Source organism: Crocodylus siamensis, chromosome 1 (assembly GCF_052110815.1).
Source record: "Crocodylus siamensis isolate JL-2025a chromosome 1, ASM5211081v1, whole genome shotgun sequence".
Classification (NCBI taxonomy): domain Eukaryota; kingdom Metazoa; phylum Chordata; order Crocodylia; family Crocodylidae; genus Crocodylus; species Crocodylus siamensis.
In genome coordinates, this window is record NC_143395.1 from 188,377,525 (window position 1) to 188,405,068 (window position 27,544).

The 27,544-nt window shown below is 40.8% G+C and overlaps 1 protein-coding gene across 1 annotated transcript in view; it reads right to left on the minus strand.

The window, feature by feature from the left end:
- MACROD2 (mono-ADP ribosylhydrolase 2) overlaps window positions 1–27,544 on the minus strand; it is a 1,497,602-nt gene that overhangs the window by 1,017,089 nt on the left and 452,969 nt on the right. Inside the window, exon 5 of the mRNA XM_090051193.1 lies at window positions 8,530–8,646. Coding sequence (XP_089907319.1) covers window positions 8,530–8,646 — 117 coding nt within the window. The remainder of the gene's footprint in view (window positions 1–8,529; window positions 8,647–27,544) is intronic.

The following is a 27,544-nucleotide window of genomic DNA, read 5'->3' on the forward strand; positions in this document are numbered from 1 at the left end:
TATTAGCGATTATGTCTCCCTATGCTTATTAGTGGTCTGTTTCAGGCAAATTACACCACATGTCAATCAACTGGCTTGTATAAAGGCACAGCTGCATTTCACTTACACGCTGAAAGACAATTAAGGCAGAAGAATCAGAGTCCCAAGACCAATGAAGGAGTCAGCTGCCAAGCTACACTTACGCTTGGCTACGTATCTCCTACTGCAAATGCTTTCCCTTTCAGTTTAGACTTGCAACCCAATTCCTCATTAGAAAATATGCTAAATGAACCATTCAAGATGGTTCAACATGGGGGCAGGCAAAGCCCTATTGGAAAAAGATACACACACCCTTTTTCCAATATGACTTTGCCTGCCCCCATGTAGCACCAATATAAATAGTATATAGTACAAGACCAATATTTAATCACCAAAAATATACATTTGCATAATGTGAATGCACGAAAATTAAATTTTGCTGATACATGGGAGCAGGCAAAATCATAATGGGAAAAGAAACATACATAAGCCATGTTCATATTATGAGATTCAGAATTATGTGAAACTATGAAAATAAATTTTTTAAGATGAACCAAACCAAAAAACCCCCAGATAATATAAATTCATTTCAATTAGACAAGATGCTTCTTCTCTGAATTCCAGCAATTTGCACAATGTGGGTACGCAAAAATTAAATTTTCCTATAAATCATTTTCAAGTACCACCTTACTGCTGCACATATGTGTAATGAACCTTTTCATTTTAATCCAGTAAGTGATCTCAAAGCAAATACGCATAGATTTAAATCCACGGCCTTATAGTCTTGCTATATGCTGGCATTGTCAACTGCACATACAGAAAACTATTTCTACATAACAGTGACGCGCTTCTTAATCTCCAAAGATAACTCTGATTAAACAAATCCAGAAGCTGATTACTCCCACTGCGGCTAATACGGCTGTTGCTACGAACTACTTATTTCACAGCAGCAATTGTGTTTGAGAGCACATTTGCATTATTACTCCAGATTGAGCTACATTGTTATTCTGGATTGATCAAACATATATCATTAAAAAAGGCATGTTCTGAATGGCATAGCCCAACATACTCAAGGTATCAGCTGAACAGGGACTTTTATTCAAAATAATTCAGTTTTAGTAACATAAGCAGTATATAAGCAGCAGCTAGGCATTTCCTTCAGGATAATGAATTAAGATTATTCTCTTCACTTCCTGCTCCCCTCCTCCAGGTCTTATACCGAAACTTTTCACCAGAATTAAATTTACATGCGGAGCCAGGCCCTGCTTAGTATAATAAAATATAAGCATGTACAAAAAATCTAGTATTGGAAATAAAACATATTATGATGACACAAATAAGAGCAAAAGTAATTGACCCAGATTTCACTTGGCACTGAAAGGCTCCCTCTCTTGTGAAAGAAGCCATAAGATTTTCCAAGATAAATATCCCCTGCTGGTTTCTGGATTTTATCATTACAAACATACATTAAAGAAAGATTTGGCTATTATAAAAACTCAAAAGAATTAGGGCTACCCATACGCTCTTCCTTCCTGCTATGTTTGAAGGGCACAGGATTTCTATTTGATGTTGTCACTGTGATTTCAATGGGATTTCAACACCTCATAGAGTTGGGCCCTCTTTCTACATGTTATATTTATTATGCAATTACCTTAGTATTGTGCAATAAATTTAGACTGACTAAACATGCAACTTAACCATACTGCCTTAAAAAAGTCCAACCAGCTATAAAGTTATTGCTTGAAAATGTGTCATAACTTTATAGCTGGTTTCTATCCAGGTTTAATTTGCACATGTAGGCAGTTTGTGGCTGGGAGACTGCAGCTGCTGGGATCTCCCAGCCATTGTGAAGTCCCAGTGGTGGGGTTATTCATGTAAGCCATGCCAGGGAGACTGAAGCAGCGATAGCTGCTAGGGCCAAGTCCGGCAGCTGACAGGACTCTCAGTTCCAGCTATGCCCCACATGGAGCCTGGGGCTGAGATTCCCACAGCTGACAGGACTCTCAGCTCCAGCTGCACGTGTCCCGTGGCTGGGAGCCCCTTCAGCAGAGGGGGCTCCCAACTGCAGGAGACTGCTTCTTGCCAATGCTGGGTTCCTCCTGGACCAGAAATAAGGTGCAATGGGATGTAATGTGAGATCCCACAATCACGCCCCCTGCCATGCATGTGTGGCATGGCAGGAGGTGCAATTGTGTAGATCACGTAATGGATCCCATCACACCTTTACTTGCACATGTAGAGGGGTCTGAGAGCAGTATAAGCAGAGCTCGTTTACTGAGTTCTGGCTATCAACACAATTTACATCCAGTCTATTTTCTGCCATAAGAGCCAACAGGGACCATGAATCAAATGAAAAGCAAAACAAAACTGAGCATCTCTTTTAAATTGTTCATTTGTTACTTACTAGGATGAAGACATCAATGCGCTGTTCAGTGTCTGAAGACCAGTTGTACAATAATTGGAATGAATGTTTATTTTAAAAGGAATAAACATATGAGGTTAAATGATGGACTGTCAATCTGTGATAAGCAGTAATGAAGAATTATACTGAGGGATACTGGGTCTTTTTTAAAATTTCCAAACGATTGCAAACTTACAGCTCCACACAAGTGTTTAATAAACACCAACATAGAGCAAAGTATCTAAATTACAGAATTGTGAATTGAGCAAACAGCTTGGTTAGAATTTTTGGGGTGTGGGTGGCTTTGTGCAGGCTTCTGCAGCACAGAATCTAGCCATGATTGTATAGTGACTTCTGCTTTAGTGGAGTGAATGTTAAGTTACTGTGGTAATTGGAAAATGAAAACTGAGTTCACACATCTTTATTTAGACTGTTCTGGTATTCTATTTTGCATCATATGGCTCTCTCTAATGTACCCCTAAAAGTGTACATTCCTTCTCTAGAATACAAATATGATCAGTTTTCAACATTAGTATTACTGAAGTAAGACTAGGGAATTTACCATTACAGTTTTCCCTTGCTTTATGCTGTACATGTGTTCCTGTAAAATGGTGTGTAACACGAATTTGCATAAAGGGAACCCACTTTACAATAGGGATGCATTCCAAGACTGCGACTGTACTGACCCCCAGACCCATTTCTACCACTTTACAAGACAATTCTGGTACTCACCAACAGCAGACGGTATATACAAGCACAGGGTGATGGTGAATGTTACCATAATGGGGATGGCAACTACAGAAATACGTGTTGCAGACAATGAACGAGGAGCACAGATCCACAAAGGAGACTATATTTTGGTGTGCATTACTCCCACAATGCACCGCACAAAGCAGCTGACTGCAGGTTTGCACCACACCAATTGCATAAGAGTGAATTTACCATGCATATAACGATTTTTTGGGATCAAAAGGCTCATCGCATAAGAGCTAATTTACACATACAGAACCTGCATAAAGTGCAGGAAACCTGTATTGTATGTGTAATTTTGTAGATGGAATATTTTACTTATGCTTTATGTACTTCATATGGTAATCTCTGGTCTTAATGGACTCCTATAGATGTTCAGGAAGCTGTCTCTGGCATGCTGGAAATCCAGTGCGTTGGAGCAGACTCAATTAATAGAGTCTGCTGGAGCACAGAAAATACCGCGGTCCAGCTGACTCTAGTGTCACATGTATCAGCATTCCCACACTGAAAAATGACAGTGGGGTGCTTTGAACTAAAGCATATTCAATGAGCTTCAGTTCAAAGCTCCCTGCTGCCATTTTTCTGTGCGGGGGATGCTGATACACATGATGCTTGGGCACTTTTAATTAGTGCAGCTCACTAATTAATGTCCGTCCCCCACCCCGCGCCTCCTGGAGCATGTGTAAAAATGCCCAAAGTTCCCCTTGTACTAACAACATTCCAACAATACAAAATAAAAGGATCTAGGCCTTTACTACAAATCTTAGCATCATAAAATCAAAGAGATACTACTTCTTATTTCTGAATGCATAAATAAATTATTTAGCAGACAACACTTTTACCAGATATAAACAAAGGCACATGCAATAAAAGACAGCTAAGTTAGATCTTCTGAACCAAACACTACTTATTAACCAACTATTACTAATTTGCTAAGAAAGTACTCTCTGTTTCAAGTATCAGATTAGCTCCAGGAAGCATGTACCTCAAAGTTGCCTGTTCAAAAACCAAACATTCATGATGATGAGAATGTCAAATCCTCCAAACTATTAAGTTTTCAATATGAAATATGCAGGTGGGCACTGGAATGCCTTTATGGAATTTTGTTTAATTCAGTGATTCTATATTCTTCAAACTGAAGTCTTTTCAAGATTAGGGCCATAGACTATAACATACCCAAGGCAGATACGTGCTTAGGTACTTAACACAATGCGTTAAATAACTAACGATAACGGTATTGTATGGTTAAAAATAATACAGACTCTACACTGAAAACTCTACTTCATATCAGTATTACAATTCAGTCAGGAACCATCAATAAAAGCTTATGAACAATAAAGTAATTATTAAAACATGTGAATGATAAATGGCTTAGTGTAGCTAGTCATCAAAAGAAGCCACACTAATATCACCAAAGCAGGCAGTAACCCATATAACATTGTCTTCAAAACAAATTGTTGATGCATAGATATAATATAATTATGGTTTAACTGGATGACTTACTTGAATGCTCTTGCTATGGCATAGTTCCTCACATAAAAGACAGGTAGGCAATAGTTTCTAATGTTACACTGTCATATTGTTATTAAGAGTGACACAAAATAGCTTAGTAGAATGCAGTGGCTCTGTATATCTCCTAGCACCATGAAAACAGTCCAGAACAGTTAATGATTCTCAAATGGATATTCTACAATTGATAAGAATTAAATTAACCTTTAAAATTAGCTTCTAAAAGAACAAAAAAAATAATGCCTGGTAATAAAACATATAGTTTAATTTAAAAAATCCCAAGAGAATCCAAGAAAACTAAATTTTCCCTTCCCACTTGTGTGTTACATACACTTGTTTTCTTGCTGATCTGTCAATTTGTCACTGGGTGCATATTTTCCTCATGACATGCTGCTATTTGAGCAAGTATAAATACACATATATTGGTTTTCTTTTCCCAGAAGTTTCATTTTTGCGCATTTTACCATTGCAGCAATATATCACTAAGTGGAACACTTATTTTTCTCACTATATGGCCATGGGTGTCAGGTTATAAATGGATGATTTTTCACCATTTCTACAATGAAAAGATCTATGGCCCACGAGCAAGATTCTCTTGTACAAAACATTAAATTGGAAGTAAGACCCATTAATTGCTGTAGTGCTTGACAAAGAGAAGGTCACTCATTTCTCCTTAAAAAATAAGACTTTCCTGCCAGAGCAGCTCAGTACCTTTAAATATTTACTTTATCTCATTAAATATACAAGGGGAATTATATTTCCAGTTAATGAATAGTTTTGATGCATCATTTGTCCCCTGTATTTTAATGGGAGAAAAATAAACATAAAAAATAAATATGAGTGAATTCCACAGTAGGGAAAGAGTTGAGCAGGGTATAGGTATAATGATCTTACAGTTGCATGTGACCAGAAATACTGACGGGGCAATATAAAAGAGATGGGGTAAGTCACAGCAGGTTACTTGTCTAGAAACAATAACTTATCATGCCAAAGTGCTCAGTATGCTGCTAGCTGCACCATAATAAGTAGAAAATAAGTAAATTTGTAAATAGAAATATTTAAAATCTAAATCTTTAACCATTTCTAAATCTGTCAGCAAACAAACGTATTTCTTAAACATATAAACCTGTGAATGTATTTTAATGTATGCACATCTCTAGATTTTAAGTTTCTGTAAGTGCCCAAATTCATTAGAAACCTTTCTGTGTGAGATTCAGGAGATTCAAGTGTTTGAAACAACCTGAGATTGACACAAATTGGAATACTTATCTACATCAAACACAAAAAAACAAAACATTTTGGTTTTGTCATCCTTAGTAAAAATCAAATGTAAGCATAGATATTACATACACACCGATGTTTATTGCATGGTGGACAAAGAAAAAGTTAGAAACATATCAAAGATCTTATGTGAGCATTATAAAAAGGAGGCAGGATAGATATGCACCTTATAGACAAAGAATATACAGAATATAAGCTTTCTTCAACTCATTAACTTGAGTTCACAAAAGCTTGTGCCCTATATAGACATGCAAGTAAAGGCACCAGAAGATCTGATGCACAAGCCACACAATCACACCTTCTGCCTTGCCAGGGATGCATGGCAGAAGGTGTGATTGTGAAATCAAGCATCAGATCCCATCATGCCTTAGTGCTGGTGCAGGGGGAGCCCGGGCTCCCCCTGCACCTGCAACAAGCAAGCAAGCTCCTGCAGTTGGGAGCCCTGTCAGCTGATGGGGCTCCCAACCAGAGGGGAGCACACCGTGTGCCCCTGCAGCACACAGTACATCCCTGGGGCTGGAATCCCCATCAGCTGACAGGGCTACAGGGAAGCATGATGAGCCTGGATCAGCTGACAGGGCTCCCAGCCATGGGACTGCATGGTGCTCCCCCATATCTGGGAGCCCTACCAACTGACAGCTCCCAACCTCATGCCCCTGCAGCTGGGAGCCCAGATCACTGGACAGGGCTCCCAGCCACAGGAGCGCATGGTATGGCCCTGTAGATGGGAGCCCGGATCAAGTGACAGCTCCCAGCCTCAGGGGTGTATGGTGCATGCCAGCAGCTGGGAGCCCCATCAGCCAATGGGGCTCCCAGCCATGGGGGAGCTTGGTGTGCCCTTTGCGGCTAGGAGCCTGGATCAGCTGATGGGGCTCTCAGCTGTGCTCCCAAGGCTCAGAGCTACAGCCCAGCTATGCAGTCGGTTAATGCCATGTTAGGAAGCACCCACAAAGTTATTCTACATGTTTTATGTAATAACTTTGTGGCTTCTTCCTTGCTTTATCATGCCATTAATTGCATTAACATGTGGCTGGGTAACAACTTAAGACATAATTAACTGGTTAATCACATCTTAGGTGTAATGTGTGCCAGGGACCTTAGTGTATAAGGTAAATATCTACTCTGCCTTCTGCCTGACTTCAGACTAAGACAGCTAACTTCTTCTGCCTGCAATATGAAGAGAGACATTTACTGAAAAGACTTACCACTACTTCTAATTCTGGCACAAGTAACTTGTATTGACCTACTCCATAATGTTAATTTATTGTTGTTGGACAGACTATATACTGGAACTGTATCTGTTTTTATACAAACCTTACCAATATATTTGGCCACATCTACCCCACCCAGCTACCTCCAGGATCTTGCTTAACATTTGCCCTGCAGCCAAAATCACACCTTTCATAATTAATGAACTACAGATGTCAAAACCTGGCTGTAAAGCATTTTAAATTTTCCATTTCAAGGTAGCAATCACTATCACTTAAATCATGTCCTAGGCTTTAACATCATTATTGGATAATTCTATTTTAGCTGTGATAGTTTTTAAATGATTAGGAAAAATGCCTAATTTTATCTAAGGTACTCCTGGAAGATCCTGGAAATACTAAAACAATTCTTAAAATTACAGCATAAATTAGATTGTACAGAAAATCAGCCTACAGGAAAATCAAAAAGGAGATCTGAATATTTTTAAATGAGGCATATTCCTAGCCCTGAACTGAATGCTTAAGAGAGCACCTGAGTCCTCATGATAAGCTGCTCATAGTACTTTCTTGAAATTCATATATAATCACACCTCTTAATATTCTATTCTGTAAGAACTCAAACTGGGATGGGTGAAGGAGAAGAGAAAATCCTGCTTTTATTATGTATCACTGTTTTCATAATATGCTGTCAATATCCAAGTGTTTGTTTTTCCAAGTTTGGCTCACCACCTACAAAACAAGGTCAATCAAATAACCTCCTTTCTATTTAAAAAGAACGGGGATTTTGACAATTCCACTTTCAAAGTGCAAAAACATTCCAGCACTGAAAACTGCATTCCACTGAAAGCTGAAGTGTGACAGATGCCTTCACAGTAATTGCCAATCAGCCTCTACATAGCAGCTGAAAACACAATATATCACTTTGATCTCCTTAGCTCTAAATGTATTCACAATCAAGGAATCTGAATGAAGAATATGAAATCTGCAGCATTTCCAAAAATTGACTCCATGACACCTACATATGATGGTGTACGTTTTGTTCATATTTTAGAAGACATTTCAGATCCTCAGACCCTTTATTCCATATATAAAACACTATACCTTATAACAAATGTAAAGATAAAAGATGTGTTTAAAAACATTTATTTTCATTGTGCAACAGAGGTAAAATGCTCATTCTGAGAAGTGTGAATTCCTCAAAGGGCTGAAGAGGCAGATGCCATCACAAAATTTGCTTAATTTAATCCCACTACTAATTTTGCAAATGAATGCCTATTTGAATTACCCTATTGGGAAAGAATGCATATGTAACCACGTAGTCTGGATCAAAAAAAAAAAAGGTGGGTGAAGAAGTTCACTTACATTTTGCAGGTAGGTCATATCCACATGTAATTTTAGCTTGTCCTGTCTCACAGCCACTCAGGTTGCGACATTCAGCAACTAAGCAGGGCCCAGCAGCTCTGTGTATGCAACCATCCACTATTAAAACACAAAGGAAAATCTGACATTATTAAATGTTTAATTTTACACTATATTCATACAAGTCTGAGGACACAGGTACACCTACTGCAGGCTTGGTTTATGCAGTATAAATGTGTATGCAGACAGACATATGCAGCTCCATGATAAAGTATAGCCTGCAACAAAGCCATCTTAATATTTTACCAGTCAACTGTTCAGTGGGGAAAAATGCAGGACAAGAATAAAAGGCCCATGTCCAAGGTTCTAGGCATCCCTGCTATAAATGATAAAAACAAAATAAGCTTGCCAGATCAACACCTCTCTTCCACCCCACACATTTGATTCTTCTAACATTCTGCAGACTCTTTAATGTCACCATGCTGCTTAATAGCCATTACTATAATCCCATGTAGTGACATTTATCAGATTTGCAATTTACCGTAGAGCTTTGTTTTGACCCTTATTTTTTCACATTATTCGTGGAAGACTCAAAAGTTAATTAAATAATAATTACTAAGGTTGCAACGACAGCTAAGTATGCAAGAAAATAAGTAGAGTACATAGATCTTATTGCCCTCGAGAGTCAGCAATAAGAATCTCGGCAGTAGCAGAATAGTAAAAACACTAGCACAGCATTTTTGCTGTCTCAACATGCAATCAAAGAAATCATTTATCGTAATTAAGGAATGGAGTATAAGGGAGAAAAAACAAAAAATAAGGAAAATATTAACTGAATCAACACAACAGTTACCACATGCCACTGAGTCAGTGGTAGTACCACTCAGCAAGTCACCATTCCTAGTGGATTATAGATCTAGATGCAACATAAATCAAATGTAACAAAAGTAGTAGAAACCAAACTGTGAATTCTGTAAGCATATAAATATATTTATGCAAACAATGAAAACAACTATTGTTTTTGTATCATAATGATTTCACTGAGATTCAACCAGTTAAAAGTTACAGGTGATGTTATGTTGGTGCCACTGTTCCATGCAGGAAAGATATGACGTACAAGGATGGGTCAGGATTGAAAAAACTTGCACAAGAGATGTAAGCACAATTTGCAATGCAGCTCATGAAGCTTCTTGCATGGTATCATACAAGGGTGTAGGAAAGGCATGAATAGGTTTTCCTTTGCCTGTGTTTTGCCTGCTACCTATAAGCCTCATTGCAAGAGACCAGAGAACAATTGCCAACATGATGTTATGGAAAATTCCTTCTCTCATCCACCACCGCGATACTTCAGCTCTGCATTGTCAAATGGCTCGCTTTGTGTGTTAAGGATGTTCTTGATCCAGCAAAGTGCTGAAATTTCCCACAAAGCACTGTCTGCCCACCACTTCCTGTGGAGATGAGGGCAGTTAACACCTTTGTAGAAATGATCCCTTCCTTTACTGCATTTTAGAAATTCAAAAATTCTATTGCTTTCTCTGAAGTGCTTTATGCCTTTGTCAGTATTCAGATAGCCATGATAAAATTGTATAAATGATTCCCTTTAATACTCTGACATCAATCATGAACATAGCCCATTTAATTCCCATCACATCATTCTGAAATATTTTACACTAATCTGTGAAAAAGACAAGAAAGAAATACTGTTTTTAAACACCTTCATTGAAACTTTCAATGTCTTCTTACTGAAAATTAGATACATAGTATATGTCAACCAGGCGTCCTATGAAAAACTGGTTGTGTTTGATTCATTACTATATAAACCAAGGCCACCTAACTGCACCTTTGATGACTTAGAATTTCATCTCAAGTTTGCTCAAGGTCTCTCTTCAATTAGCTCCGAGATGTTAATGTAAACTTTCAAGTTTATAACCTTCAATAAGAAGTAGGAAAACATTTTGGTGTTCACACCCTCTTATTTTATTCAGAGATTACTGTAAGATTTACAAAAGCAAGGAAGATTAAATTACTAAACCAATACACCTTGGGACCACTATTTTCTTTTTAAAATTCTGCTATTAACGCTTAACCAATTATTAACAGAAAATCTCGTCTCAATTACTGCTCCTTAACACGGTGCTAAACATGTGGCACTGAACTGTTCCTTTAGGTCCAACCCTGAACTAGGAAAGAGCTGGTGTGAAAAGTATTTCACCCCAGGAATGGCTGTGGGAGGGAGTGGAAGAAAGACATCACACTTCTTTCCTGTTTCCATAACTGCTTGAGGAAGTAGTGATATGCTGCCTCAACACAGGGGTGCAAGCAAGCCTCCCTCATTGGTGAAGGAGTAAGCAAGCAACCTTACTCAGCTGAACACAAGATCTCTATAGACTCTATAAATGCAGTACTGTAGGGGATGAAACCACTTTTCCCACTCTTACTCCTTGTTTCCATGTATGAGAAGTCACAACTTAAAGTTATAGGCCAGCTACAGGCATTAAACATAAACTGGTATAAGTGACTGAAAACTGGTCTAAACCCATAACAGTACAGTTCGGTAAGCACAGATTGGTAAAAAAAAGGGGGTCACTTAGATGGATGTGGTATCAGACTTAAGTGATTTAAGTTAGACTGGTCTATCAAATTTAGAATCATAGAAAATTAGAGTTGGAAGGGACCTCAGGAGGTCATCTAGTCCAACCTCCTTGCTCAAAGCAGGACCCAGTCAGCTATATCACCCCAGCCAAGACTTTGTCTAGCTGGGCCTTAAAAGCCTCCAAGGATGGAGACTCCACAACCTCTCTGGATAACCTGTTTCAGTGTTTCACTACCCCCCTTCTAATGAGAAAGTTTTTCCTAATATCTAACCAAAACTTCCCTTGTTGCAACTTGAAACCATTGCTCCTTTTTCTGTCATCTGCATCCTCTTTGGAACCATTGTTCAGGTAGTTGAAGACTGCTATTAAATCTCCCCTCAGTCTTCTCTTCTGCAGACTAAATACGTCTAGTTCCCTCAGCCTCTCCTCATAAATCATATGCCCTGGAATCCTAACCATTTTCGTTGTCCCCTGCAGGACTCTCTCCAACTTGTCCAAATGCTTTCTGTAGTGGGGGAAGGTAGAGGAGAAAGATGGACACAGTACTCCAGATGTGGCCTCACCAGTGCTGAATAGAAGTGACTAAACACTTCCCTTGATCTGCTGGCCACACTCTTACCAATGCAGCCCAGTATGTCATTAGCCTTCTTAGCAACAAGGGCACACTGCTGGCTCAAATTCAGCTTACTGTAACCCCCCAGGTCCTTTTCTGCAAACCTGCTGCCCAGCTAGCCAGCCCCCAGCCTATACTGGTGCATGGGATTGTTTTCTCCTAATTGCAGGATGTTGCACTTGTCCTTGTTGAACCGCATGAGATTTCTTTTGGCCCAATCCTCCAACTATTTAGGTCTCTCTGAATCCTAACCCTACCCTCCAGCATATCAACTGCAAACGCACTGAGGGTTCACTCTCTACCATCTTCCAGGTCATTGATGAACATATTGAACAAATCTGGCCCCAGGACTGACCCTGGGGCACTCCACTTACTACTCGCTGCCAACTAGACGTTGAGCCATTGACTACTACCCTCTGAGCCCAATGATCCAGCCAGTTTTCTAACAATCCATTCATCCAACCCATACTTCCTTAGCTTGCCTGCAAGAATGTTGTGGGAAACCATATCAAAAGCCTTGCTAAAGTCAAGGTATACCACATCTCCTGGTCTTCCCACATCCACAGAGCCAGTCGTCTCATCATAGAAGACAATCCATTTGGTCAGGCATGACTTGCCCTTGTTGAATCCATGCTGACGTTCCTAATCACCTTCTTCTCCTCCAAGTGCTTAGAAATGGATTCTTTGAGGACCTGCTCTATGATTTTTACAGGGACTGAGGTGAGGCTGACTGGTCTGTAGTTTTTTAGATCCTACTTTTTCCCTTCCTTAAACACAGTCAGTATATCTACCCTTTTCCAAACATCTGGGAACTCTCCCAATCACCATGAGTTTTCAAAGATGATGACCAGTGTCTCTGCAATCACATCGAACAACTCCCTCAGCACCCCTGGGTAGATCCTATCCAAAACCATGGGCTTGTATATATCCAGCTTTTCTAAATAGTCCCTAGCCTGTTCTTTTGCTAGTTGGCTGTTCACCTTCTCTCCAAATTGTGCTTCCAGATGCAGTAGTCTGGGAGGTGACCTTGCCTGTGAAGACTGGGGTGAAAAAGGTACTGAGTACTTCAGTCTTTTCTGCATTCTCCGTCACTTGGTTGCCAACCCCACTCAGTAAGAGACCTATGTTTTTCCTGATCCTCCTTGTTACTGACATGTAGAAACCCTTCTTGTTACCCTTCACATCCCTTGCTAGCTGCAACTCCAATTGCACTTTGGCCTTCCTGACTTCATCCCTGCATGCCTAAGCAATCCTCTTATACTCCTCCCTAGTTGCCTGTCCAAGTTTCCACTTCTTATAAGCTTTTTTTTTGTGATTTAGCTTATGGAAGAGTCCCCTGCTGAGTCAAGCTGGTCTTCTGCCATACCTGCTAGTCTTCCTGCACACTGGGATGGTTTGTTCTGCACTCTCAGTAAGGTTCCTTTGAAGTACAGCCAGCTCTCCTGGACTCCTTTCCACCTCAGACTGGGTTCCCAGGGGATACTGGCCATGAGTTCCCTAAGTGAGTCAAAGTCTGCTTTTCTGAAATACAAGGTCCTTACTCTGGTGTTCTCCTTCCTTCCTTTCATCAGGATTTGAACTCAACCATCTCATGGTTGCTGCTGCCCAAGTTGCCATCCATTACTACATTCTCCATCAATTCTTCCCTGTTTGTGAGCAGCAGATCAAGATGAGCATGGCTCTTAGTCTCTCCAACACTTGCCCCAGGAAGTTGCCCCAAACACTCTCCATAAACTTCCTGGATGGTCTGTGTATTGTTGTACTGTCCTCCCAGCAGATTGTCAGGGTGATTGAAGCCCCCATGAGAACCAGGGGTTGTGACTGGGAAACTTCCACTAGCTGTTTGAAAAAAGCCTTCAATTTAAAGGACTTCAGATTCTTCCTGCTTGTTTCCATGCATTCATGTACATTAGCCAATTTCCCTAATTTCTCAGAAAGAACGAGAAATTGCCCACTCCTGCTTGTGCCCCATACAGGTCACCAGCTGAAGGCAGGATGCAGGGCTGGAGGCCGTGGCAGCTGTCAGCAGTGGCTGGCCCTGGCCAGCCCCAGCCTGAGCCAGCACACTGGGAGTGGGAGGACGGAGGGCCGTGCAGCAGGGATTTTCCCATCCACCGCCTAGCCCAGCTGGCCAGTATGGCTCCTCTCCTCAGCTCCAGGCCCCCGACTAGAGGCTGGCTGTCAGAGGAAGGGAGTGGAGGCCCCTGCCACATGGACTCAGTCTGCCCTCAGACTTGAGTCAGCATAGAAGGGAGGCCCTCTGCAGCACAGGCCTCCACTCCCCTGCCACTGACAACCAGCTACCAGCAGAGGGACAGGGCTGAGGACTCCACTGGCTAGCTAGGCTGGGCAGCATGGGGGTGATGGTCTGCTGTGTGGGCCCCTCCAAGTGGTGCTGGCTCAGATGTGAGGGGGCCAGGCCTGTGTGGTGGGGCTTCTGCTTCCCCTGTCTCACCACAGCTTATAGCCAGCTGCTGGCAGTGGAAGAGGGGATGCACTGGTCATTCAGGAGTGGCTGGCTGTTCAGCTGGTTGACTGGAGCCAGCACTCTCTGGCAGCCAACTGGGAGACATGCCTCAGCCAGCCCAGGCAGCATGCATGCCTCCCCCCACAGTAAAAGGTGGACATCCTTTCTGTTCACTCCCGATCTAACCTAGGGCACTTAAGAGTCAAAAACAAAACTTAGACCACTTCTGCCTTTGGCTTTATGTATGTCTATACTTAGCCATAAATCCATATCCTCTGTATAGCATGCTCCAGAAGAGCAGAAAGAAAGGACAGGAACCAACACATTTCACTGAAAACTCATTTAAAATTAGAACTTTTTCTGAAAAATTAAGAGGGGAATGGAAGAAAGCCACCATCAAATAAGCCAAATCATTTTCCTGATAAACTTACTCCACCCCAGGAAGACAAGAAATAATATGTTCAGGACAAGATCATCCAGAACAGTGAAGAGTGACATTTAATCATATCACAATAACTGATTTCAAAGCAAGAACAGGTCTTGCTCTAAAAAAAGTACTATTTCTTTGCATTTATGGTCTTTTTCATATGACATTTTAGGATTACAACATGCATACATTAATATCTAAATTTGGTAACCATTCAACTGCTTCAGAAGTAGCTGCATGGGTTGTTTTTAGATCTCCATTAAATGATCTAATTGGGCCATTGTTCACAATGTGTTGCAATGTCTGAAAAATTGCATCACAAGAGCAACCCAGGCTCTCTTTGATTTTCCATTTATGGAGTAGGTGCCCACATTTTACATGAAATGTCTGGATGCAATTCAAAGAGGACCAAATCTTTCTTGATAGGTCAGATCCTAGCTGGGGGATTGTAGGGTCACTGATGATATATCCCTGTGGCAGGCTGGTATTTTCCCAGGCTTCTCTCCATTGTTCTTCAATGCTCTTGTTATCATCATAGAGCATCCTGGTATATTTCCAGAAAGGTTTTCTAGATTTAAGCCTATGCAGTGGTGGCATGGTGATGTCCTTGGTTGATTGGGAGGTTGGGTTACCAATGGCCTTTATGGTAATCTACCCACAGGTTCACTATCAGGAAAATTAAGGAATTTGCTCATTCACATTACCCACTGGAAGATTTGATGAAACTTGATGATTTGTGCCAACTGTCCAGAGAAAAGTTTGGCTTTTCAAAAGAATACTTACTAATAGCAAATGGAAATTTCACATCTTTTCCAAGTTGGCTCTTTTTATATATTACATAATAAAATATTAATTGAACAATGACTACCTCTGCATAAATATTCAACTGAATGGAAAATGTGAACACAGAAATAAATTATTTCAAAAATATTTTATGTAGGTATAGCATTAGTAAAAACTATATTTTATAAGATTCAAAATATAGTTTCATCACTCTCACAACAGGTATATATGCAGCAAAATCTATTTCCAAATAAGAATACATGAGATAATATAATTTGGGAAAGCCTGGAGTGGCTTCACAAAATATGAATGTAAGACTTCAGTTGCTATTAAAACATTTCTTTATTTTAATTAAAAAAATCATGTCCAGGGCATGCATAGAACATTTATATGAAATACTTTATTTTCTGCATATGTTGACTAGTAATACAAGCTAAGAGTAAAGTAAGTATTGTTAGCACAATAACTTTATGGAAATTACAGGTAATGATGACAATCTCAGGAGGGAAAAAATGATGGCCAAGTAAATATTGTTATTATATAGTACAGTTTGGAGGAAGAGATTTACATGATTATAGTGGCACACAGCCACATCACTTTTCTTTAAGAAGGTGAAGAATCTTTGACATATTTGTTTTAGACTCTTCAGCTGTACCATCAGTTTGATATATTGGTGCTCATCTGCATTTTTTAAACAGATTTGGTTCACTCGTTTGGAAAATGTCAAACAATTCCCACTGTTTCTATATTAGAATTTTTTTTATGATTGTAAAAATCCAAGCTATTATGCTCAAATTCAACCTGTTTCAATGACAATGATAAAGAATCAAGCAGTTATTGATTTCTAAATCTGACAAAAAGAAATTTTAAAATAAGGCCCTCTCACTTCCTCAGCTTTATGATACAGCTTCTTCTAGATTCATGATTCCCAAACTGTAATTTGCTAGAGCATAGTAGGTGGTCCACAGCTTATCTATGGGTCACACCATTCTTCTTCAGTTAAAAACTTAGGATATAGAATAAAAAGCATAGGATATAAAGTAGTCCCCCAGAAGCTTAAGATATAGAGTAGTCCCCCACAAATGTTGCGACTTCAGGTCTGTTGATACCAAAAGTTTGGGAAACACAAGCCTAGACCTTGGGTTCTTCCAGGCTAGCCTCCTTCTTTATATTTAAGGAACCATTCATATACATCCATCTGTAATTTAAATATTATAAGAGGCAGAGACCAAGGCCCCTTCTACATGTTACATTCATGCTACAATTAATATATGAATTGGAGCATAAATGGCAAAGGTGCTATATGTGCACCCAATCAAAGGCACCATAAAATGGCAAACCAGCCATAAAAATGTTCCATAGAACATAGAACAATTTAAGGCCGGTTTGTATGGTGCCTTAAATTGGAAGTGTGGCATGTCCACAGATGCCCCCAAATCCACTAATTTCAGACGAGCCAGTTCTCCGACTGGGCCTGGGGTTAATATGGTGGGAGAGTGCAGCAAGAAATCAGAGGTTGCAGGCAGGGATAACCAAAGGGCTTCTCCCACAGTGACTTTAAACTCTGATCTGAGCAATTCTAGTAGGGATGCTGGATGTGGGGCATCAGAGGCTTCCATGCCCAGAAGCCCCATCAAAACTGTGGGATACGGGGTTAAAGTTCCCAGTGAGGGAAAACCTCAAACCTGCCAGAGCAGCTTGTTGTCAGCCCTAGCCCTGACAGCTCAGGGTCTCCAACTGGACCTTTGGCTTTCCAGGCTGTTGCTGACAATCAGCTCATTGTCTACCCAGATAGCCCGGGGTCTATCCAGGGCTGGGGCCAACAATCAGCTGCCTGTCAGCCCTAGGACTGCAATCCCAGGCTCCCCCTGCATTGACAAGTAAGTAGCAATAGTGAAACTGGAATCTGATCACTGGTCCCAAAATGGTGATTCTTGCTATGCATGTGTGGTATGGGCGGAGGCACAGTTCTGGGATTAGGAATCAGATCTCTCTGCAACATTAAATGAACATGTGCCAGGTGCCCATATTATCAGCTGCCTGTGGCAAGAAGTCATATGACAGACAAAGGATGGAATCTTTCTGAAAGATATGTTTAATTTTGTACTGGCATTCTGTTCCACAGAGATCCCCAAAAAGAATATACTGTACTCACTGAATATGGGTCTGTTAACCTGTTAACTTCACCTTGTGCCCCATATGTTGGGCTCTGTGATACATTTTGTGTGTCCTACAAAGACATTATTTCCAGAGCTGTCTTTCTAGAATATCACTATTCATGAGTCAGCCTTGACAGGTAAGGAAACTCTTTTGACACTCCAAAATATCTGCAGAATGAGTACTCTTCCTTTCTGCTCTTACCTCCCACTAGTCATCCACAGTCCTCTGCAGCTGTCCATGCCTGATTAATTCCAGAGGCCTTTGCTGATCATTCAACGAAGTCTGAGCAAACTCTGTGCATTACTAAGCAGTGGCACAGAGAGTTAACTTTTCAGATATTGATATGATTTGAGTGACCTAAATATATATACTTCCTCTCTAGCCTAGTTTTCCCCCCTCCTTTACTGTTACAATTGCAGAACAAAGACCCAAGTGGAGTTCCATAATCCATGCTGTTTTGTAAGGGAATTGTTGGAATGCTACAGTCAAGAGGTCTTTGACATGCCAGATTTAAGCAGATAAACTATGCTTGTTCTGCACTTTGCAAAGTGACATTTGGCTCTATACTCTACATAATCAATGTTTGTACAGAGCTTTAAATACATAAGCTAAAAGTAGCACCCTAACATTTGTCATTAAAACAATTAGCAATCCTATCACATCTATAATTTTAAGACCCACAAGAGACAGTATTTTGTCTTCCTAACAGTTCTGTAGAAGCAGTTAACTAAGAAAAACTGTTTTCAAAGCTAACATGATCAATGGCATGAGCACAAGAACAAGCAAGTAAATTGTTTATTCTATTACTTTTTTTAAATCATTGCTCAAGAGAAGATACAAGAGACAAAAGTCATATTAAAGAAAGTTGGTTTTGGGGATTTTGAGTGCTCATTAAAATAATGTGTTTAAAAAAATCCTATAAAGGACTAGTAAGGAATACTTGGTAAGGAATACTACAAAGTTAACCCTTTTCTTCATTAATACCTTGCACATTAATTAAAACAAAATGGTAAATTATTAAAACAATTTGCTTTTTGGAATTAAGAGGTTAAAATTATTCTGCAATCACCAGATAATTTACTGATGCACAGTGGAAGATATATTTTTTTAAACGGAAAATCTCCTAAAGTTGCAAATGAAGCAAAAGCACAGGAAACACAGAATTAAGGGTGCCATGGGATGCTGTTTAAAAAAACTCAGCAGATCTAGGCTAGCAGTGCAGATGGTAATAAAAAACGGTAAGGTAATCAAACACCACTGCAAAACAATACAAAGCCCAGGGGAATGGCAAGCCCCAAACTATATTTGTGACCTTGTAGATAGTTTGGATTAGTTGAAACTCACACTTTAAGCAGCATAAACAAATCTCTAATATATTTTAAAGTAACTACGCACTTCCTTCCATTCCTTCAGGCTTCTCTCTAGATTTACTCCTGCTCTTCTCCAAGAGGTTCAGAGGATATATTTATTTAGAGAAGTTACTTGTATGTGTTTTATCTGTCATGAAATACTACTTTCCCACATGATGAAAGCCAAAAGCATAGTTGCGTAATGATTATATCAGATCTATTCAGAGGAAGGTAACAAGGAGTTGTTTTGGCTCTCTTGTAAATACATTCAACATACTTGTGCTCACTACAGGTCAGGAGCCAGGTGGAAACTGAAAAAGATATTATTCCAGTTTTGAAGAACTGGTAAAGCATGTCTGATAACTGCTATCATTTCCCAATTCAGCAGAGTTAAGATATCCATCTAGAAATTAAAATTAATTTACACTGGTTATCATTTAATCTCCTATGGCCCTGTCTAAAGTAATTCAGAAATGACAAAAGTAAATAATAATAATATCAACCTTATTACCAAAACTTTAATTACAACTAAGACTACGAAGGATCAAAGATCTGATCTAGAACAAAGATGTACAAAGGTGTGTGACAAAGATGAGACACTGATCTTGAAATCTTCTGTTAAAAGTGGGAATATGCACTAGAAGATGTTCTCGTGTGCTGTTAGTTTTATTTTAGAGCTCAGAATTTACTGGGATTAATACATAATAAAAGTTGGGTTACTCCATCCTGTAAGAAACAAAGAAGGCAAGTTGGGGTAGGAATAACATCCAATAAAACACAACCCCCCCTCAGAAGACAGGAGGGATGGGCAAGTCAGTGATGTAGAGAACAAGGACAGTACACAGAGATGTCAGGCAGAAGGGGCAAAACCAGGTACGGACCCAGTGTGACTTAACAATGTATGCAAAATGAAACCAAAGTCTGATTCAAGTTCAGGAAACTTCTTTCTGTTTGGGAAAGCTATCAAGTCTGAGCATCCCACATCTGAAGTTAGACTGAGTGGAGCTCATTGCATATTAAGAACTGTTACTTGCTAAAAGTCACCTGGATAAGAGGCAAGTTAACCATATTATACAGTGGTTTACTTAAAATAAATAGATAGTTAAACTTCTCTTTTGCTTTGGAAATTTTAACACAGATTTTCCATAATATTTAGAAACCCAAACTACTGGGATAGTATGAAATTAATGTGATTCCCTAATATGGTTCTTTGTTCAAAATGAGCCAAACTTGCTCCCTTTCCAGTCAGAGGCACAACTTTCACTGACTTCATCAAAACCATGACTGGGTCTGATACAACATAATGCGGCCCTGTGTGTGCCCATGAATCTATAGCCATGGATGCAAAGCAAAGAAAGACTCAGCCCAGATAATAAATTTGGTGCCTGCAGGAATATAACAGTTAGGTACCAAAATGATCTACTAGTATCAGTATAGTGTTCTGTGACTGGTCCTGGGGCTCCGCATCCATGAGAAAGCAAGAATATACTTCGGCAATCTCAGCTGAGGTGCTGGATGGCACTTGGAGACAGAGCATGAATGCTCTGCTCAACTCAGACATCCTTGTTCACAGCAGAATAGTATGTTTAATCAAATTCTACCTAGTTAAGTAGAGCAGCCTTATAAAATCCCTCTCCCAGCAAGCTCTCTATTCAAGTTATGCTAAAATACTGACTAGAACTTAAATTTCCAAATTCAGCCATCAGTTTGGTCAAAGTGCACCTGGCAGTCATCTTTGTTCATCTTTTAACTGCTAGCCAGCATGTATTCTCCCATTCATTGAGGGCCTGACAAAGATCTGACTTCCAGTGAGTGACCCTGTTCCTTGACAGTACCTGATTTTGTTCTCATGTCTCTGATGGGGCTGCAGTTTCAACTCAAGCTAACATGTTCCTTGACTCCAACTTTTCTGGTGAGAAATACCTCCACAAGGAAGATGGCTGAGATCTAAGCCCTCATGCGGGATACTCTTCACACTGTCTTTAAACAAAGAATCTTTGAAGGACAAATCCCAAAGTCCTATTTACTGCAGTCCCTGATTCCACTTCAGTTTGCGCTTGCCAATGTTTTTTTTCCAAAACCTTGCTCCTTCCAAGCCAAGATGTAAGGAGGACTTGCCATTATATCAACACAGGATTAATCCTTTCAGGAAGTCTTCACAGCTACTTGTTTCTAAAAGTCCAAAGAGAGATCCAAAGGTGCAGTAGTAAAACTACACCAAACGACTCACATCTGGTAAGGCTGCCTTTTAGCTGCTGTTTGCCTTGGAGTCGGAAACATGCATCATGGTTATCTTCTTGCTGGGGAACAAGAGCAGGGGTGGGGCTATAACATGCTCTACAGATACTTCTGAATGTAACAGGGAACCCCTGCCCTTGTTACTAAGAAATGGAGAGGAAGGACAAAAGGTGGGCAGGGAAGTGCAGCCCCAGGCATGTTGCAGAAACCCGGATGGCAAAGCAGCAGCAAGTGTGAACTGCCCAGGTGAACTGAGCCAGGGGCTAGAAAAGGACCAGCTGTTAAAGGCAGAATTATCATTTGGGCCCAGGGAGCAGGAGGCAGGGTCACATAACCAGAAGTGGGCTGGGTTTGGAACATAGATACCCAGCCTCTGGCCACGGAGGGGACAGTTTGAGCTGTTGCAGGACATGGAGCTCCCAGTAGAGGCAACTACAGTGAGGTATCAAGCCAGCCCAGGAAAGTTACCTGATGGGTTGGAGGGAAGCAAGCTAATTTAAGTAGGAAGGCTCACAGACTAGAGTCCCACAGAGAGGATTGCATTTGAGTTAGGACCAGTTTGGTTGCTGTTTTGTTCTTGAGTTTTACTGGAGAACTGGGTTGTGGCTACAGGAGAGAAGGCGGCCACAAGCGGAGTGCTTAGAAGGGACCCCCCCCCCCCCAATCAGGGACTGGAGATAGACCAAAATTTAGCAGGCTGAGGCTGGCATAGTGAAACTGGTACCCTGAAAGAGCCTGAAACCAAGTCATTGCTGAGGCTTGGGAGTTGTCTCAAAGAGAGCAGGGCTGAAGCTTGACCAGAGGGAAAAGGGGGCCAAAGTCAGGATATTTGAAGCCCCGGCAGATGTTTGTATGCCTTGGGGGAGTGGAGGGATAGGAGAAGGGGAAGCGAGTGCTACCTTAGAGATGAAATACCTTGAGAAAAGCACAGAGACCTCCAGGAGTAAGTGTGGACCAAGCAGCAAGGACAGAGCCAGCAGGTGGGTGAACTAAAGAAACTACTCCTGGTCCCAAACAATGACACCAAAGGCACTGGAGACGAGGTGGGACTGGAAAGCGCCAGCAGGTGGGTTGGGCCCTAGAGGGCACCAAGTGACAGAGATGGCGACCCATGCAGTTTGCTATACTGAGGCAAAAGGTCTCTGTGCTTAAGTACTTGTGGTGTACATGCATCCACAGTGAGGATATGCAGACAACATTTCAAAGAACTGGTTACTGGTAAGTAACTGTTGTTCATACTGGTGTACTCACTACATGCAAACTGCAAGGTCTATTCATAAAATTGTCATAAAAAATACTAGTCTGCTTACACTGAACAGGAAGTAGAATGACAACAAAATTAAATATTTTAACTACTCCATTTTTATTATTTTAGTAAATGGTTAGATAGATCAAGGATGTGGAAAATCAAAAGTTACATGGAATGCCAAATAAGTTGCCATAAAAAGCTAGTGATCACTATTGCTACCTTCTCTGAATGAAAAACTAAATGGAGCACAAACTTTATCTGATATTTAGGACACCATGTTTTTCAGTCCTAAGTGTACCACTTCCAGTTTGTAGACAGAGTTATAATGTCAAATGAATTCACACTTTCATCAGCCCACTCAAGCAACATAAGGGTTCAGTGAAACATGGGTCTTATAAACCTGTCTGAATGTCACGGTTTTGGCAGTAAAAGAAAACTAGGAAATGCTCCAGTTGTAGCTTTCCATGGTTTTCCCAGTCCAAAAACCTGACATTAAGGCATGTGGTGCAGGAACTACATTTTTTTTTCTTTATCACATTAGTGTTCAGACACCTGACATTCCATATTCTCCTGCAAATGAGAAGTTGAAACTGAGAGGGGGAGCGAGGAGGGAAAAAAACCCTCTCCTCCCCCCGCTCCCCAAGAGTGCATCCATCACAGCAAGCAGACAAATGGCATTTTGTTGTTTATTCATTGCTAAAGTGATAAGCAGAGCTTTGGCAAACCTTAAGGTTTCACTGCTAAATCAAAGCCACCTCCTGTTCAGAAGAATTTATGTCCAGATTCTAAACCTTGCTTTTTCCTTACTAGGTATCATCATCTAGAGACAAAGGTGTCTTCTAATGACCTATAATCCTTGCCCTCCATCCGTCTCCCTCCTGCCTTGCAGCCCAAGTCCTTAAATTCAAATTGTTCTGGGAACAGCCTGCTAGCTCTCCTATCCAGGGGCTTTAAGAGCAGATGGGCACCCCAGCCTTCCACTCTGAAGCCTGAATTAACTTTCCTGTCCTCTTATTCAGTCGCAGCAAGAAATACAAGTTACGTTTTACTGCTACACTATTTACCTTGTTCTAAAGTTCAGTTCAACCCAAATGTTCAGCATTGTCACAGGGAACCAATAACAGACCCAAAGAAAGCAACACTAATTCACTATCGTGCAACCTTGCAAGGTAATGGATACCCTTTATCTGCAGCACCTTTGAAAAATTCTACTTTCAAATGAATTAATAGAAATGGTTGAATGAAATGTCATGTCCCCACCAAGAGGTGGGAAGTTTGAGAAGTTGCAATTAGCAAAGCAGTCTGTTTTTAGTTCAGTGTCAGTTCAAATTTAGAACTGTGCGGCAGTAAATATACTGTATTTCCTTACATAAAACACAAAACTTGGGGTGTGCATTATAAGCAAGGGAATATGGTAATAGCAGTTTCTATATCTCAAGTCTCTGCCTAGGGGGAGGGAAGTAAAGGTAATACTGCATGTGATTCGCAGGAGGCAGCAACATAAGCCCTCTGACCTCCCTAGCTTCTACTTCTCAGTTACTCACTGCCACTTACCAGTGTTTTCAAGGAAAGATTTCTTTTCTTCATTCTGCTTTTCAAAAACAAGGTGTGGATCTCATTCTGTGGTAGGTTGTATAAAAGGAAATACAGTATCTTTATTTTAAATTACATTTCTACACTTAAACTGATGTGCAGTATCCGTATACTAATGACATCCAACCAGAATGCTCCAACAAAGTCATTGTTATGGTTTGTCTTGATGTTGGCTACAATTCCCACTTCCAGTTCCAGTGCCTTCTATACCCCCAGCTCCTGGGAAACCAATCTGGACTGCACCCATGCCTCAGGGGCCTAACCATTAAGACAAACTGCCTAGGCCTCAGGCTACCTTGAGATTATATGTCCTTCATACCCTTGTCATGTCAAAAACTGGCATCAATATGAGTGGCTATAAAAGAGTTAATACTGGACTGTGTCCCCGCCCGATTACTGGTAGAGAGAAGCTGGAAGCCATCATGTAGCACAATGTTTCCATGAAGTGAAGTTCTGGCAAAGAAAATCACCTTCCTCAAGACATGCCCTGCAGCTCTGATTTGGGAGGGCTGGTTGAAGGGCAAGGGAAAGAGTGGAGGAGTGCATGTGGTATATAAGTAAATATGGTAAATAAGAGGAAAAAAAGAAAACCCCTATGAACACCAAAATGGGCAGTGGAACAAGAATGTATGGCAAGAGGAAGGCTTCACCTATGTTCTGATGCTGCCAGCATTCATCCTACTGCGAGCATCTTACAAATGAGTAGAAGCATATGTATTCATATCTTATCTAACCTTCTGAGCATGCAAACAATGTGAAGACAAAGTAATAATCAGTGATTTTTGGTACAAGTGCATGATTGAGCTGGTAAGAGGGAAGGGACATTAGCAAGAAAGTGCATTTCCCTCTCTTTTAAAGATGCTATTTTCTTTGCTCTTTGGTATTTTTCTTCCCTATAAACTTTGGCATTTTACTGTTTCAGGAAGAGAGCTTGCAATAACTACTTCTCTAACTGGCAAATAGTTTGAAAATTCTGAGTACATGCACCAATTGCAGAAGAAGAATAAGTAGTAGCCGGAATAGGTATTTGCATATTGAGTATAGTTATTAAACAGCCATCACACAGTGATTATACAAATGTATGCACTATGATCAGCTAATGGTTGTCAGGCACAGGTCAAGGATTCATAAAGAATAGGTTAGAGAGAAATAATTGCAGTGATTCCACAAAAGGAGCCTCCAGAATGGGACAGCGTCCTTGCCTCATGACAGACTGTGACAGCCTCATTTCGGAATAATTTTAAATACATATTGAGGCTGAAAACAGTCTCAAAAGTTAACTGTTTCTCACTGAAAGGAAAAGGGATGAGAATCACTATTTCATTCCATCAAGGAACATAGATCATTGCATAAAGTAAGCAAGGACTACTAAAATAAGGCTTTTCAGTTTGGGGTCCTAAAATTTCAGTGTAGACAATTAAATATCAGAAGTCACTACTGAACGGGGCCTTCTCCCATTGCAGGAGAACAATATAGAACATACTGGGTACTAGAAGATGCTAAGTGATCAAAGCTAAAATAGGATTCATTACTGCCTTTGAAGCCATGAAAGGACATGTTAACCCACTTCCTCTGAAGACTTCTTGGGGGTAAGTAGATTAACTAAAAAAAAAAGATGAGGAAACAAGGTAAGAGAAAGGAGGAGGTCCTACTCCAAATAATAACAGGGGAGACAAGCTCTTTTGAGAGAGGTGGAGCTGTACAGATAGAAGGAACTGTGAGAATTAAGAAGGCTTCAGGCATCACAAAATAAGGGTGTAAGCAATTTTTTTTAAACTTGATCCTCCTTTTTACTCTGTAAGGCAGTTGGCTAGCTTCTTCAATCACTGAAGTTTTGTTTGTTCGAGTGAACATACTGTTAGTGGAAAGAGCATGAAAAAAGGTCACGGAGGAATAGTGAGGTGCAAAATTTAATCAGACACTTAACTCTCAAAGTGGTAGCTCCATGTTCACTCGTATCTCTTCCCTGCTCTCCCAGGGCTGGGAAAGTTCTCTCCTCCATACTCACATACTTAACCTATTTGGTCAACGGTTACATTCTTCTGTTTGTCATGGTTGTGACAGGAGATGAAATGTCTTATGCAACTGTGAGCATCAGGAAACTAAACTGAGACCAAAAACTAAACCACGTGCACTCATTTCCTACTGAATTCAGAATACAGTACTGGGATGACATGCTAATGGTGATATATGCAGCTTGGCAAATAAAGTGCTGTGCCTTATAACAACTGCAGCTTCTTCAGGCCATAAAAATCACTGACACAGGGCTGGAAGAGACCTTCAGAGGTAATCTAATTCAACCCCTTGCATGAGGCAGTATCATCCCTGGCCAAACTATCCAATCCAATGTCTAACCTATTAGCAAAACTACTCAGCCAACACAGACACCACACAAGACATAATACCCTAACCTGCCAAAGGTAAAGCAGGGGGACCATATTGGCCAATATCCTGCTGCTGCAAAGTTTATTCAAAATATGCTCAAAAGATTTCAGAAAGAGGGTCATTACCCCTGCTACTGAGGAAAGCAAAAATCCCTGCAATCCATACCAGTTTGACCATGGGGTAAAATGTCTTCCTCTTGCCAAATATGGTAATTGGTCTAACCCTGAGCTGAGACCCTCTAGCTAGCATATACAGGTGTGCAAAGCAGGCTGTATTTGATTTGGATTCAGATTCAGCCTGAATCAGGGACAGATTTGGTCAAATCTGAATCTAAAGATTTGATGCTGATTTGGAGAATCAGCGATTTAAACAGACACAGCTTTAAAAAATTTTTCTATGTACCTTTAGGTAGCAGGCACAGCTCATGATCACTACGATGCTGGGGTGCATGGAGCATCCCACAGGAGCACGGGGGGGGGCCCTCCACATGCTCAATGGTGAACCTGGAAGTGGACCAGAAGTACTTCCAGTCCACTTCTGCATCTGCCGGGGAGCATGCTGGGTTCCCCCCCTCCCCGCACACACACACCTCCCCAGTTCGGCAATTGGCCACAGGGGGACCCCAGGTGCCCCACCCCCCCAGACCCAGGCAGCACCATTTGCCAAGCCAGAGGAATGGGGGGGGGGGGGCACCTGCACACTCCGAAGTGGACCAGAAGTGCTTCTGGTCCACTTCTGGGTCTGCTGCCGAGTGCGCTGGGGACTGCCCCACACTTCTATGGGACACTCTGTGCACCCCAGCATTGCTGCAATCACAAGCCCCTGCTACATAGAGGTATCTAGAAAAAAACATTTAAAGCTGTGTCTGTGTCTGAATCTCTGAATTGATTCAGGGGGTTCTGATTCGATTCAAAGAGATTAAAGTACCCTCTGATTCAATTTGGATTCGGAGATTCAGCCACTGAATCGGGCCAAATCTCCTCCGAATCAAATCAGGAACTGAAGCTTCGCATGGCCCTACTAGCATGTTTTCTTTCCCAAATACAAAATATGTTACTCACATCAAATGCATCAATTACAGTAGCCAGTTCTGTGTCCAATTGGATTTAGCCTGTATTTTGGATAAAATAAAGCTTTTAAAGGTAGCTACTGTGCACATA